A 14351-nucleotide genomic window follows, 5' to 3' on the forward strand; every position below is an offset into this window, starting at 1 on the left:
TTGAAAGTTTATATTTTTCTATAGAAACATCAGATCAGACCAAAATATCTTAAATTTATCGTTTAGTATCTTCACCGCATGATTTTGGAAATAATTGGGAGGGATTTAGTTGGAAAGTTGAACACAAAGTCGTGCAAACTGGTGAAACACAAGAAAAATTCTATATATATATATATATATATATATATATATATATATATATATATATATATATATATATATATATATATATATATATATATATTTTCTTTTTCTTTTTTTTCAAATAAGGAATTATATGTTCATGTGTTATTCATCTTTGCTCTGATAGCCCTAAATAAAATGCAATCTTGATAGTTATCTTCCATTTGCTTTCATTTCCATTTGTAGTTTAATCTCAGTGTAAATAGGGTTTTGTGAACATCTCAGAAAACATCATTAAATAAAAAATATCATAAAGACCAGAGAACATAACAGACAAGAGAAAGTAGTGGAGAAGTTTAAAGCAGGTTTATGTTGTAAAGCAATATTTGAAGCTTTGAATATCACAGAACTCTTAACCATCCATCCATCCATTTGCTGACACACTAGTGGGGTCAGGAAAGGTGCTGGTGCCTATCTCCAGCTAACGTACACCATGGACAGCTCGCCAGTCTGTTGCAGTGCAACACAGAGACAGACAGAACAAACAACCATACACACACACACACACACACACTCACACCTAGGGAGAATTTAGAGAGACCAATTAACCTTACAGTCATGATTTTGGACTGTGGGAAGAAGCTGGAGTACCCGGAGAGAACCCACACATGGGACCTTCTTTCTGCAAGACAACAGTGCTACCAACTGCACCACTGTGATCCAAAAATGGAAAGAGAATGCCACAGCTGCAAGCCTACCGAGGTATGGCCATCTAATCTAAACTGACAGGCGGGCCAACAGGGCACTGATCAGAAAAGCATCTAAAGAGGTCCACAGTGACTCTGGAGGAGCTGCAGAGATCCACAGCTCAGATGAAAAAGTCTGTGGAAAAGACAACTGAGTTGTGAGCTCTAAAAAACAGGCCTCCATAGAAGATAGAATGTAACAAAACCATTGTTTGAAGAAAGTCATAAAAAGTCCAATTTACAATTTTTCACAATTTTATGCAAGGAGAATTTTTCGCTAGATAAGACAGAAAAGAAACTATTAGGCCTACATACAAAAAGCTGCACATCAACCTGAATATGTTTAAGCTACCATAAAAGATGCCTCCTTTATTAAGCATCTTTTGAACTATCCTGAAAGTATAAAATACATACAAGTCCATTATAAGTAGCTGACATTGCTAATACTAATTAGCCTGACAGTGCATATAAATTTACAATTGCCACAGCTAGAAACTGGAACACAGCTATGATGTGTAATTAAAAGAAACAAGTTTCAACGTCAGAGTTGTTTTACAGCATGTATAGCCAGAAAGCACCTCCTCTGGATCACTTTCAAAGATTCATTATAATTAAATTGAATAAAATAATGAATCCCAATATTTCAAATAAATACCACAAGATAAACTCACGTACCACCAGAGGTACTTGCACCATAGTTTGAGAACCATGTCTTTATACTCCACGCCAGCGGGTGTGACGTCTATAAAGCGCTTTTCTAAAGTGCGTACTAAACCAATACATTTACACAACACTCAATTTTACAACCTCCAGTCATCCAATCAGATTCGGCGACAGAGCTATGTCAGCTTCAGCCATGATGTGGTTTTGAATGAGGAAGAAGCGGGAGATGTTGTACTTCAACTGGTTTATTTACGTTTTATAGGCATATTAATTATCTGTAAATACTTTAATCTGCAACTAAAAATGAGAGCAAATTTTCCGAACGCGAGAACAGCGACCTATGCCGTTCCTCTGGGAATTTAAACAGGACTCGATAAATTAGCCGTGTGGCTAACGACGCTAGCTAGACACGGCTAAATCCGAGCTAAGAGGCTAACGGTTAGTTGTTTCCTTAGAAAAGTAAAAAGCATGTTTAGGGGGAGTGTTGCCCTTTAAAACCGCCTTAGCTTTCCTACCTCAGTTGAATGAGGCGCGTGAAGCCTCATTCGGCTCGACTATAATTCAGACTGATAGCAACCACAACGTTTTTTTTCTTTAAACTCTTGCTGTCATTTATGAAACTTTAGTCATGCTGAATAAAATCTACGAATGGATAGAAACGAGCTTTGCCAATCTTCGCAACGGAGAACCGGCTGTGGAAAACTCTCCTGAACACCCGGCTCCGACAGATGCTCCAGTCAGAAGAAAAAGACCAATTGATTGGTACGAGCTGTAAAATCTTGATTTATTTGGAACTTGGGTTTATATCTGAAATCTCTGACGTTTTTTTTTATTTTAACGCTCTAATAAAATGTCTATCTCTCTTTTGAAGTTTGGAAGACGGCCACAGTATCGATCAAGAACACTTAATAGTCAAGAAAACACGAATGGGTATGTGCATATTCGCTCGTCACCGACATCATTGTCAGGGTTTAAAACCTCGTTGGTATCACCATAATTGCTAATGAATTTACATTTTTGTAATGTTTTTCTAGGAGATTTGATTGATTCAGTCCGGAGTGCTGCTGAAGGTGTTAAAAGTCATAGTAGCAATGTAGCTACATGGATGAAGAAAAATGTAAACCCCACTTTTAGAAATATTCTGCCTACCTCTTCTGATTCTCCTTCTGGGGAGCCTCAGCCCTCAACATCAGCTGCAGTCTACCCAAGGAGACCGGTAAGCTTTAGAAATATTACCGTCAAATCATCTTTCACACAAAGCGTCGGAAGTGGGCACGGATAATTTCCAAGACTTTATAAAATTCAGGTTTTAAAGAGGATCTTTTTGACAAGCTGTCCCATGGGTTTAAAGCTCTCTTACTATGACACTGGAGTGACTTTAGTTTGGACCAAAATAGTTTAGTACCCTCCTTGTTTCTTCAAAGACATCCTTTTCCTTTGAGTTTTACACCTGGGTCAGCATGATGTTCCCACGGCATTATAATTCTGAATAAATGTAGCTAGGTTTAAAAACCCAAGCAAAACTTGGGAAAAAAAACACCTGGTAAATTTAGTACTGTTTTTCAAATAAACCTGGTTATTGAGCAGAACATTATACATGCCAAGATAATTAGTCAAGCCAATCTGCTGTCACTCCTTGACAAATATGCTGGTCATCTGTTTTGAAAAGCGCATGCCACTAAATTTGAGGCTCCACACAGCCAGAGAAACTTTGTTTCCACCAGCACATTTATTTTACGTTATTAGAAGCATATTAAACTGTGCGAAATGTATGATGGAAAATTTTAGGAGTTTTGAAGTTGTAAACCTTTCAAAAACCACTTTTTTGTTTTATTTAAATGGTAAAATATAAATTGTTCATAGTATTTTTTGTCATAGTTATACCATCCAGTATTTACCTGGATGCGACATATATGTTGACACTTGACTTTTTTATTTTTTGTTGCTAAAATTCACTTTGCTACTTTGCCTTAATTTTGAAGAAAGCTCAGGAAATTTGGGGGCTACATCTGCCTTAAGTTGCTAGTCACTCAGATGAACAGATTACCAGTAAATCAGAGACAACCATAAAAGTGACAAACATTTATCTCTATGTTTTGTCAAAGATTGTTCACAGGAACTCGTTGGAGGAAACGTCTGCTGCTCCTTCAACCATATTGGAGTGGAAAACACCCAAAACAGGTAAACCTGTCTCCTAAAGCAAGAGTATTTTTTGCAATAAACTTCTAAAAGTATTTCATATTTTTCTTCCCTAATATCTTACCTTAACGCATTCACAGCCTAGCTCCGGCAGGTTAAAAAGACATGTTTTTCTCTGTTCCACAATTTCAGAATGGCTGCGTAATGACAGAATGATTATGGGATCAAAGGCTTGTAGGCGACAAGTTTGTATGAGTCCTGCACATCGTGAGGTGCCAAAAACAAATGGGCATTCGGTCTGTGTGCGACCCGCCATTCACACCAAGCTGCACCCCTCCCCAAGGTTAGGCAGGCCTTTGAACCTCCGGCCTCATGGGACTTCAAGGTATGTCTTGCTTCTTGGTTATCTTTTGGAAATGTCCTCCATGTTAGATGATATCGTTTGTGTAAGTTTTTTTCCCCATGTGTTTTTTTTGTTTTGTTTTGTTTTTTTTAAATGACCCAAACTATGTCTGTAGTTTGTCAGGTGGAGCGGGCACGACAAGCAGTTCCTGCAACAACATGTATGAGAAAACCTTTCCTATTAAAGTGGTGCAAAGCCCGACTCACAGCACTTCATCAAGCCGCTTAAACAAAGCTGGGTCCCACTGCACAGCTCTGGAGGTAGGACATGAGGGCAGGAAGCCATTGTGCTTATACATCGGATTCATTTAATTATTTTTGTTTTTAATGTCATTCTTTCCCTCCTCTTTTATTAGTCCATCCGAGAGGAGGAGAAGGAGATCTACAGACAGCTTCTCACTATGGTTTCTGGTGGCCAGTCGACTGTCCTTCATAACGGCAGTGCGCACACCTTTGTGAGATCCCATAGAGATTTGTAAGTATGCAAACAGAGAGAGTACTTTTACACAGTCATATATTGTAATCTGAGAACACATTCTAGATGGAACGTTAAAGGGAAGTAAGAGCTTTACATTTTTCTAAATTATTTACTGTAGTGTTCAAGCAGCATCTGGCAAAATAGTAGTATTAAACAAAGCCCCAGCAATCATAGTTGAAATACATTTCCTTTTTTCTTTATGTATTTTGTAAATGAGTTTGCAATACATTCAACAATTTATTCCTTACTTAACTGCATCTACAAGCTTGTCAGTAATCATCTGAAACCAGAGGTGACAATTGATTACGGTACCCAGAAGAGTTGAGAACAAAAACATGTTCATTTTGGAAGTTAAATTAGTCATTGTTTTTGTAAAAGTAATAGCCGATGTTTGGTCAACCAGAACTGTTGGATCATTGGATGGTTTCTGCACAATTCTCTCACTCTCCCTGCTCCTCTGCTGCTCAAGCTTAGTCCAAATTTGGAGTGTATTTTGGTTTCACACAGAGTGAAGTTTGCTGTGTTTGCTGATACTCTCGTTTAAAAACTTTACATTTTATTTTTAGCAGCAGTGTTTGGACTTTCTCTGAGACACAATATCAATCTGTGGTTAGAAATTGTTTTAGATTCAATCAGTAAAGTACCGTATTTTCACGACCATAAGGCGCACATAAAAGTCTTAGATTTTCTTCAAAATATGAGGTGCGCCCTATAGTGCAGTGCGCCCTGTGTGTGTTGTAAGGCGGACGTATTAGGGAACACCATGAGAACGTTAAAGGGTGAAGTGGGCGTGGATTGTGTATAAAAGAACGGGTATGTGCGTTATGCAGAACATTGTTGTTTTAACAACCCCTAAAAATGGTGAAGAGACACGCATATGAAGCTCAGCTTAAACTGAAGGCCATCAGCTACGCGGAGGAACATGGGAATCGTGCAGCCGCAAGAGAATTTAAGATTAATGAATCTATGGTTCGCAAGTGGAGGAAGCTGAAAAACGAGCTCCGACAGGTCAAGAAGACGCAGCTGAGGTCCGTCTTGGTGCTTTCGTTTCATGAAACGGTGCCATTTTTCCATCCGGACCAGGACTACTACGGTAGCGCAGCAACTTCCAGCGGATTATAATGAAAAGCTGGCCGCCTTCCGCTCCTACTGCCGCAAACACATCGCCGACAAACACATCCAGCCCTGCCACATCACTAACATGGACGAGGTGCCGCTCACTTTCGACATCCCGGTGAGTCACACGGTGGAGAAGAAGGGGACCGCCACGGTAGGGATACGCACGAAAAGTCTTCTGCTAATGGACAGAAACTGCCTATGGTGATTTTTTGAATGAGAGAAATAAACTGCAACAAAGATTCCAGCAGGGGTCATCATTAAGGCTAATGAAAAGGGCTGGATGGATGAAGAAATTATGAAAGAGTGGCTGAGGGTGGTGTATGTAAAGAGACCAGGTGGTTTTTTCCACGCATCACCATCGCTGTTGGTCTGTGACTCCATGCGTGCCCATCTCACACCCGATGTCAAAAAACAAGTAGGCTAAAGCAAATGAACTCTGAGCTTGCTGTCATTCCGGGAGGCCTGACAAAGGAAATACATCGGTGGACATCGGTGTCAACCGGCCGTTCAAAGTCAGGCTGCGAGCGGCGTGGGGGCGATGGATGACCAATGGAGACCACAGTTTCACCAAGAGTGGAAGGCAGCGGCGGGCGAGTTACGCTACAATATATATAGGAAAGTGAGGACTTCGAGGGGTTTGACTGATGACATTACCGGTAAAACATTGATGATTGATGTTAGTACTTTGTAATTAATACTTAAATAAAGCACAACCAAAATCAGTTTTGCTTCCACTCTATTTTTAAATACACACTTGTATGCTTGTGTGTGTGTTGTTGATGTAAAACCCAGCTATAACATGATGGTGACTCTGTAATGTGTGTTAAATACAGTAATGGCACACAAAACTGAGACTGCACCTTTTAGTACGGTGCGCTCTATGGTCGTGAAAATACGGTATATATTCTGAGTTTACATAACCTACATATTGCATAACTTTCTATTAGGACTAAGATCTAAGTATTTTCTAGCTGCTACTTGCTCCACAATCCTGTAATATAACTTACAGTTCAGAGTTCATGAATTCTTCCAGAGGTTGATAATATGATTGTTGTGTCAGCTTCAACCCCTTCCTTCCTTGTCTAAATCTTTCAGTTGATTGAGGTGTAAAGAAAATGTGTAAACCATCTGTGTAAAATGAAATAAGTCTCAAATAGAGGCTTTTTAAAAAGTTTCAAAAAGTTTGACTTTTAGCTTAACTGTTATTTACCCATCCTTCTGGTCTAGGGAATAGAAAATAAACTGTTTATTGTACTACATCCTCTACTGGTTCTCTCCTAATCAGCGTTTATATCAGTGGAGGTTTGCCAATAAAAGAAGGATTTGTTTCTAAAACGTGACACCACTCAGTTATGAATTATAAAGCTTACTTTAGTTAATGTAAGGTCTAAAATTTAAATGGTTTCTTAAAAAGAGCTTATAGTTTTCTTATGCAAAGAGAATAGCAAAAATTCACCCTTTTTTTCACATTAGTTCAAGTTTGGATATGTTGTGGTGTGTTTTATAGTTTGGCAATAGGACACATCTGATGCATGTAGTGCAATAATGTAGATATGCATTGATCCACTTTTTCACTTTCAATACTGATACAAATATCTGAGGTTTAGTATCAGCCGATATGATCCAGTGCAAAAAAACCAGTCCTAGATCAACTTAAAATGTTTTCGTTTTAAACCATAGGTGTAAATGTTCTGAATTACAAATTTATCTGATATGTCTGCACCACTGCAGCACACTTCAATACAAGAGTAACGTGTTTGAATGCAAAAAATAAACTGCAACAAAGATTCTTTCAAATGGTTCAGAAAGTGCAAGGAGGAATTGTACATATCATGTAAAATAATAAATCATGACATTATTCGGAGCACAAAGCATAGAATGAGAGTGAATAGATCTGCCCTTATGGATTGGACACGTTGTCCATGATACCTAATGTAGATTTTTTTTCTGTATTGGGACCGATACAATTATTGATATCAGATTGGTGCATCTCTACTCTGATGTGGACTCTCCAGTTCGACATCTGATACTGACTGTTTATTGTTGCCATCCTCTCATTGTCTCATCAGCACCAGCTTCCTCACCAGCCACACACGGCTGCAAATGTCTTCTCCAGCTGGATCAGCAGCTGAAGGGACGTCAGAAGGACCCAGTAGCCCACCCAGCCCCCGAGGGATGTCAAGTCAGAGCTCCAGCAACCTCCCCAGCCCTGTGGGAGCCTCCAGGAAGTCAGGGAGTCAGATTTGGCCAGCAGACGCAGACCTCGGCTCCAGTCAGACCTCTGCTCTTTTCTCCGCTCCTTCCCCTTCGACTCTGCAAGACAACACCTCTCAGGGGACAGAGTCATCAGGTTAATTTTAAATAAAATAACATACTGGTTCAATGTGTGGTTTTTATCCTCTTTTATTGTAAGGTACATTTTTTATTTTCAGCTCATGATGGTGACTCTGTAATTATTGTAAATGAGCAAAAATGCAAAAAGCAAGAAAGCTCAAGGTTAGTACTTTAACGTTCTAAATAGCTTTTATGAATGAATCATTTTGCATCGTTATTTTTAACCGTTTTCTTTGTTGTAGTAGTTCTAAATTATTAAAAGCAACTTGGATATTCAATGTATAAGAAATAAAATATTTTTTTACAGCATGCCATTATTCCAAGCTGAGCTGTGGATCAAGGAACTGTAAGTTCCTTTAAAAGCATTTGATGATGCAAAACCTCATAATTAAAGCCTGATTTGGATTGGCCGCAAACAAAAAGGTGGTTATTTTTTCATTTTATTTTATCTCTTCACTGGTTTTTTCTAGGACTAGCATGTATGACTCTCGAGCGAGAGAAAGACGGAGACAAATAGAAGAACAGGAAGCTTTGGCTGCCCAGCTTCTGCGACAGGTTGGTAGTCGCCTCTAATGCCCCATCCAACTCCATTTGTTCCCCAATCAATGTTCCTCCTGTTGTATTAATGTCCAAAAACTCCTGGTCAACAGCGACTGTCTGACTTGGGAAAACGGAGCCCAGATGTTGAAGTTCATGTTCGCGTTCCTTTGGAGAAGGAAATTCCTCTGACTTTTGTGATAGAGAAACCAAAGTCTGTAGAGGAAAAACCAGAGTTTCCAGAACTGACAGAGGTTTGTTCTCTGTTTGTTGTATAATTGGAAGTGAAAGTTGCGAACAAAAAGGAACTTTAAAACAGAATTTTGATATAATTATGCTTTTCTGTTTTTGTGCCTCTGTACTCCTGTTAAGGAAATGGAAGCTGAGGTGCACAGGGTGATGATGAAGGGAGGAAATCCTCATGAAGTACTAAGTGAAGGTTTCGGTCTCAGCCTCACACGAAAAGACCTGCAAACCCTCAGCAACCTCAACTGGCTAAATGATGAGGTGAGGGAACATAAAATCCTTACACTGTAACTAATGCCCTTGTGAAAGCATTGTACCAGACCCTGTTGTAAGAGATTTGATAAGTCTGCACCAGACGGATTTAGGCCAATTAATGAAAAACTAAAAGAACTGCACAAAAATGTCATAATTTGCACTGAAACATACTCATAGAACCCTAATTAATCTGTTTAGATAGTTTATCAGCAAGAAAAAGTTGATTTGGAGGTGAGTTTTGCTTTAATTTTAAATCTGAACAGGCTTAAAACTTACTGTTTTAAACCTGTCAATTATAAATTTCAGTTGTAATTAAAAATGTTTTGCCATGTTGGATTTCTCCAAATCTGGCACTTTTATTAAAACTGTAAACCTGAACGTCCTCAGCGTGCAGCCGATGACATTATCCAGCTGCCCCCCCACCCCCCGTACCAAAAGGCGTCTGTTCCAAAGTTTTTTTATTTGTTAAACTTTCAGGCCTGACTTTCATTAAAACAAAAACAAACCTGGGAGGCAAATTTGAAGGATGCGATCCCTGACACCATATTTAACCATTAATAGCATACCCTGAGTCTAAATAGCAGTCAGTTAATGTTACACCGTACTCTTGTAAAAGTAAACTTTCTAAAACTGATTCTAGCACAGATTAAAGCTACAAAGTATCCCTTGGCAACATTGACACCCATGTTTCACTAACTTCTGTTCTGTATTATTCATAAAACTATCACAATGTCTAGGATTAAACTTACAACCTTATAAATATTTTTGCCATAAGTGAGGCTGTACCAAATGTCCCTGTGTGCTATAGCTAATTTAAAAAATATAGTTCTGTATACTCTACCTGTATTTTCACCCTAGAGGATATGGTTACACTTTTTTGCAGGGCAGAATATTTCTGATCTTCCATCAATATACTAGTGTACTTTCCATATTTTTATCTGCACCTACTCTACAATTCTCGTTCATGTCCAACTCATTTTATTTCACAGGTTATCAACTTTTACATGAACCTTTTGGTTGAGCGCAGCAAAGAACCAAACCGGCCGTCAGTTAATACGTTCAACACATTTTTCTACCCGAAGCTGCGGAGTAGTGGCTACTCTGCTGTCCGCCGCTGGACCAAAAAGATGGACATCTTTGCGAAAGACATTCTGTTGGTTCCTGTCCATCTGGGAATGCACTGGTGCCTCTCGGTAAAACTAAACAAAGGCCATATTGACAGTAAATTCCATTATTCAGAGGGTTTTTCACCTAAATGCATTGTTCTATTCTTTTAGGTGGTGGATTTCCGCAAAAAGTCTGTTATCTACTTTGATTCTATGGGAGGAAGCAATGATCAAGCTTGCCAAATATTGTTGTACGTCCCTGTCACGTTTCGGTTCATTAATGGAATTTATGCATAAATTTCAATGTGACCTGTTCGATGATCTTGAGATATGTGTGTCATGTGTGTGTGCGTTCACAGTGACTACCTGCAACAGGAAAGTAGAGACAAAAAAGGCAAAGAACTTGATACCTCAGGCTGGACTCTACACAGCAAGAAGTCCAGTGTAAGTTTAAAACATCAAAGCACCTAAAGCATTGAGGCATGCTTTACCTAAATAGCATACCTCTATAGTGAAAACGCAGTATTTATAAATGTTACACGTTCCCTTGTATCTTCATTTCTTAAATTTCCATTTAAATATATCTGCAGAGTGGCCTGCAGAGGGCAGTAGGAGGTTTTTTGACAATCAACAACAAAACTCAGTCCAATTATAGGGCAACTAATAATATTTACTACACCTTTTAGTTAATTACAGAGACTTATTATGTTATGTTATTTGTATTTAGCGATTATCAGCACGATTAAATGTAATTAGAATGGGGTTAAATTTAGTTGGAAGTAAAAGTAGTTTGAGCTTCTGCATAAAGTTTGTGAATCAACATCTGCAGGCAGCTAATCGGTCAAACTTGCTCTCCAGAAAACGTTCAACAGCCGAAACACATTACTTGGTAAGAGTTTTTATTTCTGGTTTTATTTTGGGGGGTTGAAAGGCTGCTTGTCTGTCCTCTTCAGCTGCAGTTTGATAAAACTCACAAGGCATCTAGACCCCCATTTATCATCTATCAATTTACAATCTATCAATACATTCGATCACTTCAGAATTTTTAAAGCCATATACCCTTTTTATAAACGAGCTCATTTGGGAGTAATCAGATGCTCCATCTGCCATGTCTGTTTGATATAGCCAGACTGAGCCAGCCAATAACAACATTTCCACTAAAAATATGAGAGAAACTATGTCAATATTCCACTGTTATTAAAAAGAAAACGACAACAAACACAATTTTGGAATTGCCTTTTTTCCATTAAATAAGAAAAGCAGTTACAATCCTATGTGAAGCGTGTTCATGCGATATGTCAGCAAAAAACAGTTTGAGCCATTATCCTCCAACTACTTCCTGTTGTCTTCTTCGTGGTTTGCGTCAGCGACAACATCCAGTTGTTGATCATGTGTGATGCAAAATAAATGTTTCCATGGCAGTTTTGTGAAATATAAACTTTTGATATAGCCTATATATATATATATTTTTTTTTTTCCGTTAGGCAAATTTATTTTCAAAAATTATATGGTTAATGGAAACGTGGCTACTGACTGGAGTCAAACTCCTGACTTTTTTAAGTTATGCAACCATTTTGGAAAAAAACACTCCGTATTTATGATTTTACAGAACAGGGCTATATTTAGTAATTCAAACCCTACATGAAGTGTATTTTCCTTCAAATGATCAAAGATGAGATCACTTAGAAAAATACAGGAAAAGCAGCTGGCGTGGCAACACTGACGTGGTGTGAACATGTTTAAATGTTCAGCTCTTTGTCCGCGCTTGTTGGAAAGTTTTATGCTTTCATGTGTCAAGTATTTTCTAACTTTAGGTTTTAAATGTTAGGACCTGAAGTTAACCTACAAAGGTTACTGTCATAAAAATGTCCATGTCACAAATACTTGTCTATATAACGTTAAACATCATTAAGCAGTGATGCCCTTTTCGCTAATGCCACCCAAACACCAGCCACAGAGGAGCGATGACATTGTGTTGCACAGTTTCCCGATATTTACTAATTTTAACACTGCATTCTTGGTACTGTTGAAATAAAAATCTTGAAAAAATGCTTTGTAAACCTTTTTTTTTTTTTTTTGAGTTAATCAAATGTTCCCCTTTGGATGTTTGCCTTGCTTACAGGAGATCCCACAGCAGATGAATGGCAGCGACTGTGGAATGTTCACTTGCAAATATGCAGATTACATTACCAAAGACAAGCCAATCACATTCACACAGGTAATCATAGACATTATTGATAGGAATGCATCTGTAAACCCTGGTCACAGTGGTCTCAATGTGCATTTCTTCTTTTTCTGTTGAACAGAAACACATGCCATACTTCAGAAGGAGAATGGTTTGGGAAATTATGAACCACAAGTTGTTGTGATGTAATGATTGCCGTTTAGACACTTAAAGTTTACTCATGACGAAGGTTGAGCTCCATTCCTCATGAGGTTCAACTGAGACTTGCACACCAGCTCCACAGACCAGAAACCAGCTGTTTCACTCAAGACCCCCATCCCTCCGCCCCCTGAGCTAATGTTGGCTGACGGATGTGGCTGGAGCACAAATCACTGCCTCCCACTCTTCTTCTGTTCTTTTGGGTCTCGATGCAGCAGCGGAGCATCATAATAGCAGCTAAGACACTTTGTATGTGGTTGTAATGCCCGGTCAGAACTATTTTTGCATTGTTTGTAGTGATGTGCTCTTAAGTGAATCATACTCTGAGGTTTTCTTCCTTCCTCAGAATGTTACATAATCCGACCTCACCATGAAAATATGTCCATTCTACAATTTGCAAAATTAATTTATTTTTTTTTTTAAAGGGCTGCAAACTAATCTATGATTAGTTACTTAGAATAAATACTGACACTTTTTTTTTTTTGTCATCTGATTGACAGTTGCAGGCTTGTGCGGTTTGGACATTACTAAGAGTGGATGGAATTAAAATGCAGAAAGGTCAATGTGGCCTCAGAGTATGATTTATAATAGTCTTACTTTCAGTGATCCAGGTGTAATGGAGCATTTACAATCTAAAACAGCAGGGTAATGAAACTTTGCCATTTCCTTATTCTTGATAAAATTGTAAATTAAAATCTATTTTATGTATTTGAGTCTTCTTGTTAGGCAGCAGAATTTTGAGTCATTCAATGGATTTTGAATTTTTGTACATACTTGAACCATATACAGCCTACTATGTAACAATAAACATTTTTATGTATTTCTTATTCTGTCTTAACTGAAGTCTGTTTCATAAATAATTATCTAAGATTTTTTTTTGTAAAATACTGTTCATATGTAGTACTATTACATACAAACCGGCCTGTTTTAACATTTTATTTTGGTAACGCGTACATCTAATGAAGACCCAACTTTTAGTTTTATGGGTCAAATATTAATGTAGATGTAGCTTATCTATATTGTTGCCTCGGGAATCTCATCTTCTTTTGCAGGGTTTAGGTTTGAGATTTAAGCGATACCATGGTCTTAGAACGACCTTCTAGTTCCTTTTGCCAGATAAATGATGTGGTTCTAGAAACTTAGCTCTGAACTTTAAGCAACGTGGATTCGGTGTTTCTTCACTCCAGACTAATATGCAAGAATTACTTTCATCTGAAAAGATGAATCGCTGGGCAGTAGTCCGGTCACGTTTTTCTATTACCCAGGTAAGACATCATGACGATCTACAGCTGTTGCATTGCTTTTCTGTTCCCGTGGACAAACTCCACCCACACTGAGTGACACTCAGCAGAAGTGAGGAAAACATAAATATTCTCTACATGACTCATTTATCTTGATTTTAATCAGCCGGTCAATTTGACCCTGAACAGTTTGTGTGTCTCAAGTTCAATTATAAATATCAGATATTGAAAAAAAAAAAAAGTAATATTAAAAAATGTACCAAAGATCAATTTTAAGGAAACTATTGTCTTTTTATGTGTAGGTTTTTTTTCAGAAAAAATATAAAATGTAAGTTCCATTTTTTTTATGTCCAAATGAGTAAATGAGTAGGTTGTTGTCACTGATCCTTAATTTCAGAAAAATAAAAAAAACATTATTGCACAAATATTGATTAGTATTGGAGTTAATAACCAGATACAAAAATGTTTTGGAGGAATTTTTTGGTTTCTGACACTACAGCATGATTAAACACTCCCTGGGTCAAATTGACCCACGAACATTTTTGCTGTACCCTAAAAAACGAACATAGTAGGAGGGTT

At 38.0% G+C, this 14351-nt stretch overlaps 1 protein-coding gene across 1 annotated transcript; it reads left to right on the plus strand.

Moving 5' to 3' along the window:
• Positions 1 to 1663: 1663 nt before the first annotated feature.
• senp1 (SUMO specific peptidase 1) lies at positions 1664 to 13358 on the plus strand. Its single transcript, XM_044111984.1, has 19 exons — positions 1664 to 1970; positions 2159 to 2294; positions 2404 to 2462; positions 2567 to 2748; positions 3638 to 3713; positions 3864 to 4056; positions 4190 to 4334; positions 4430 to 4548; positions 7740 to 8020; positions 8103 to 8166; positions 8312 to 8350; positions 8475 to 8559; positions 8655 to 8795; positions 8914 to 9048; positions 10032 to 10235; positions 10320 to 10399; positions 10508 to 10592; positions 12271 to 12366; positions 12455 to 13358. Exons 2-19 carry the CDS (start codon positions 2161 to 2163, stop codon positions 12515 to 12517), a joined length of 2181 nt encoding a protein of 726 aa, XP_043967919.1. The 5' UTR covers positions 1664 to 1970; positions 2159 to 2160; the 3' UTR covers positions 12518 to 13358.
• The last annotated feature ends 993 nt before the right edge of the window (positions 13359 to 14351 follow it).

The sequence above is a fragment of the Gambusia affinis genome, linkage group LG01 (assembly GCF_019740435.1).
Source record: "Gambusia affinis linkage group LG01, SWU_Gaff_1.0, whole genome shotgun sequence".
NCBI lineage: Eukaryota > Metazoa > Chordata > Actinopteri > Cyprinodontiformes > Poeciliidae > Gambusia > Gambusia affinis.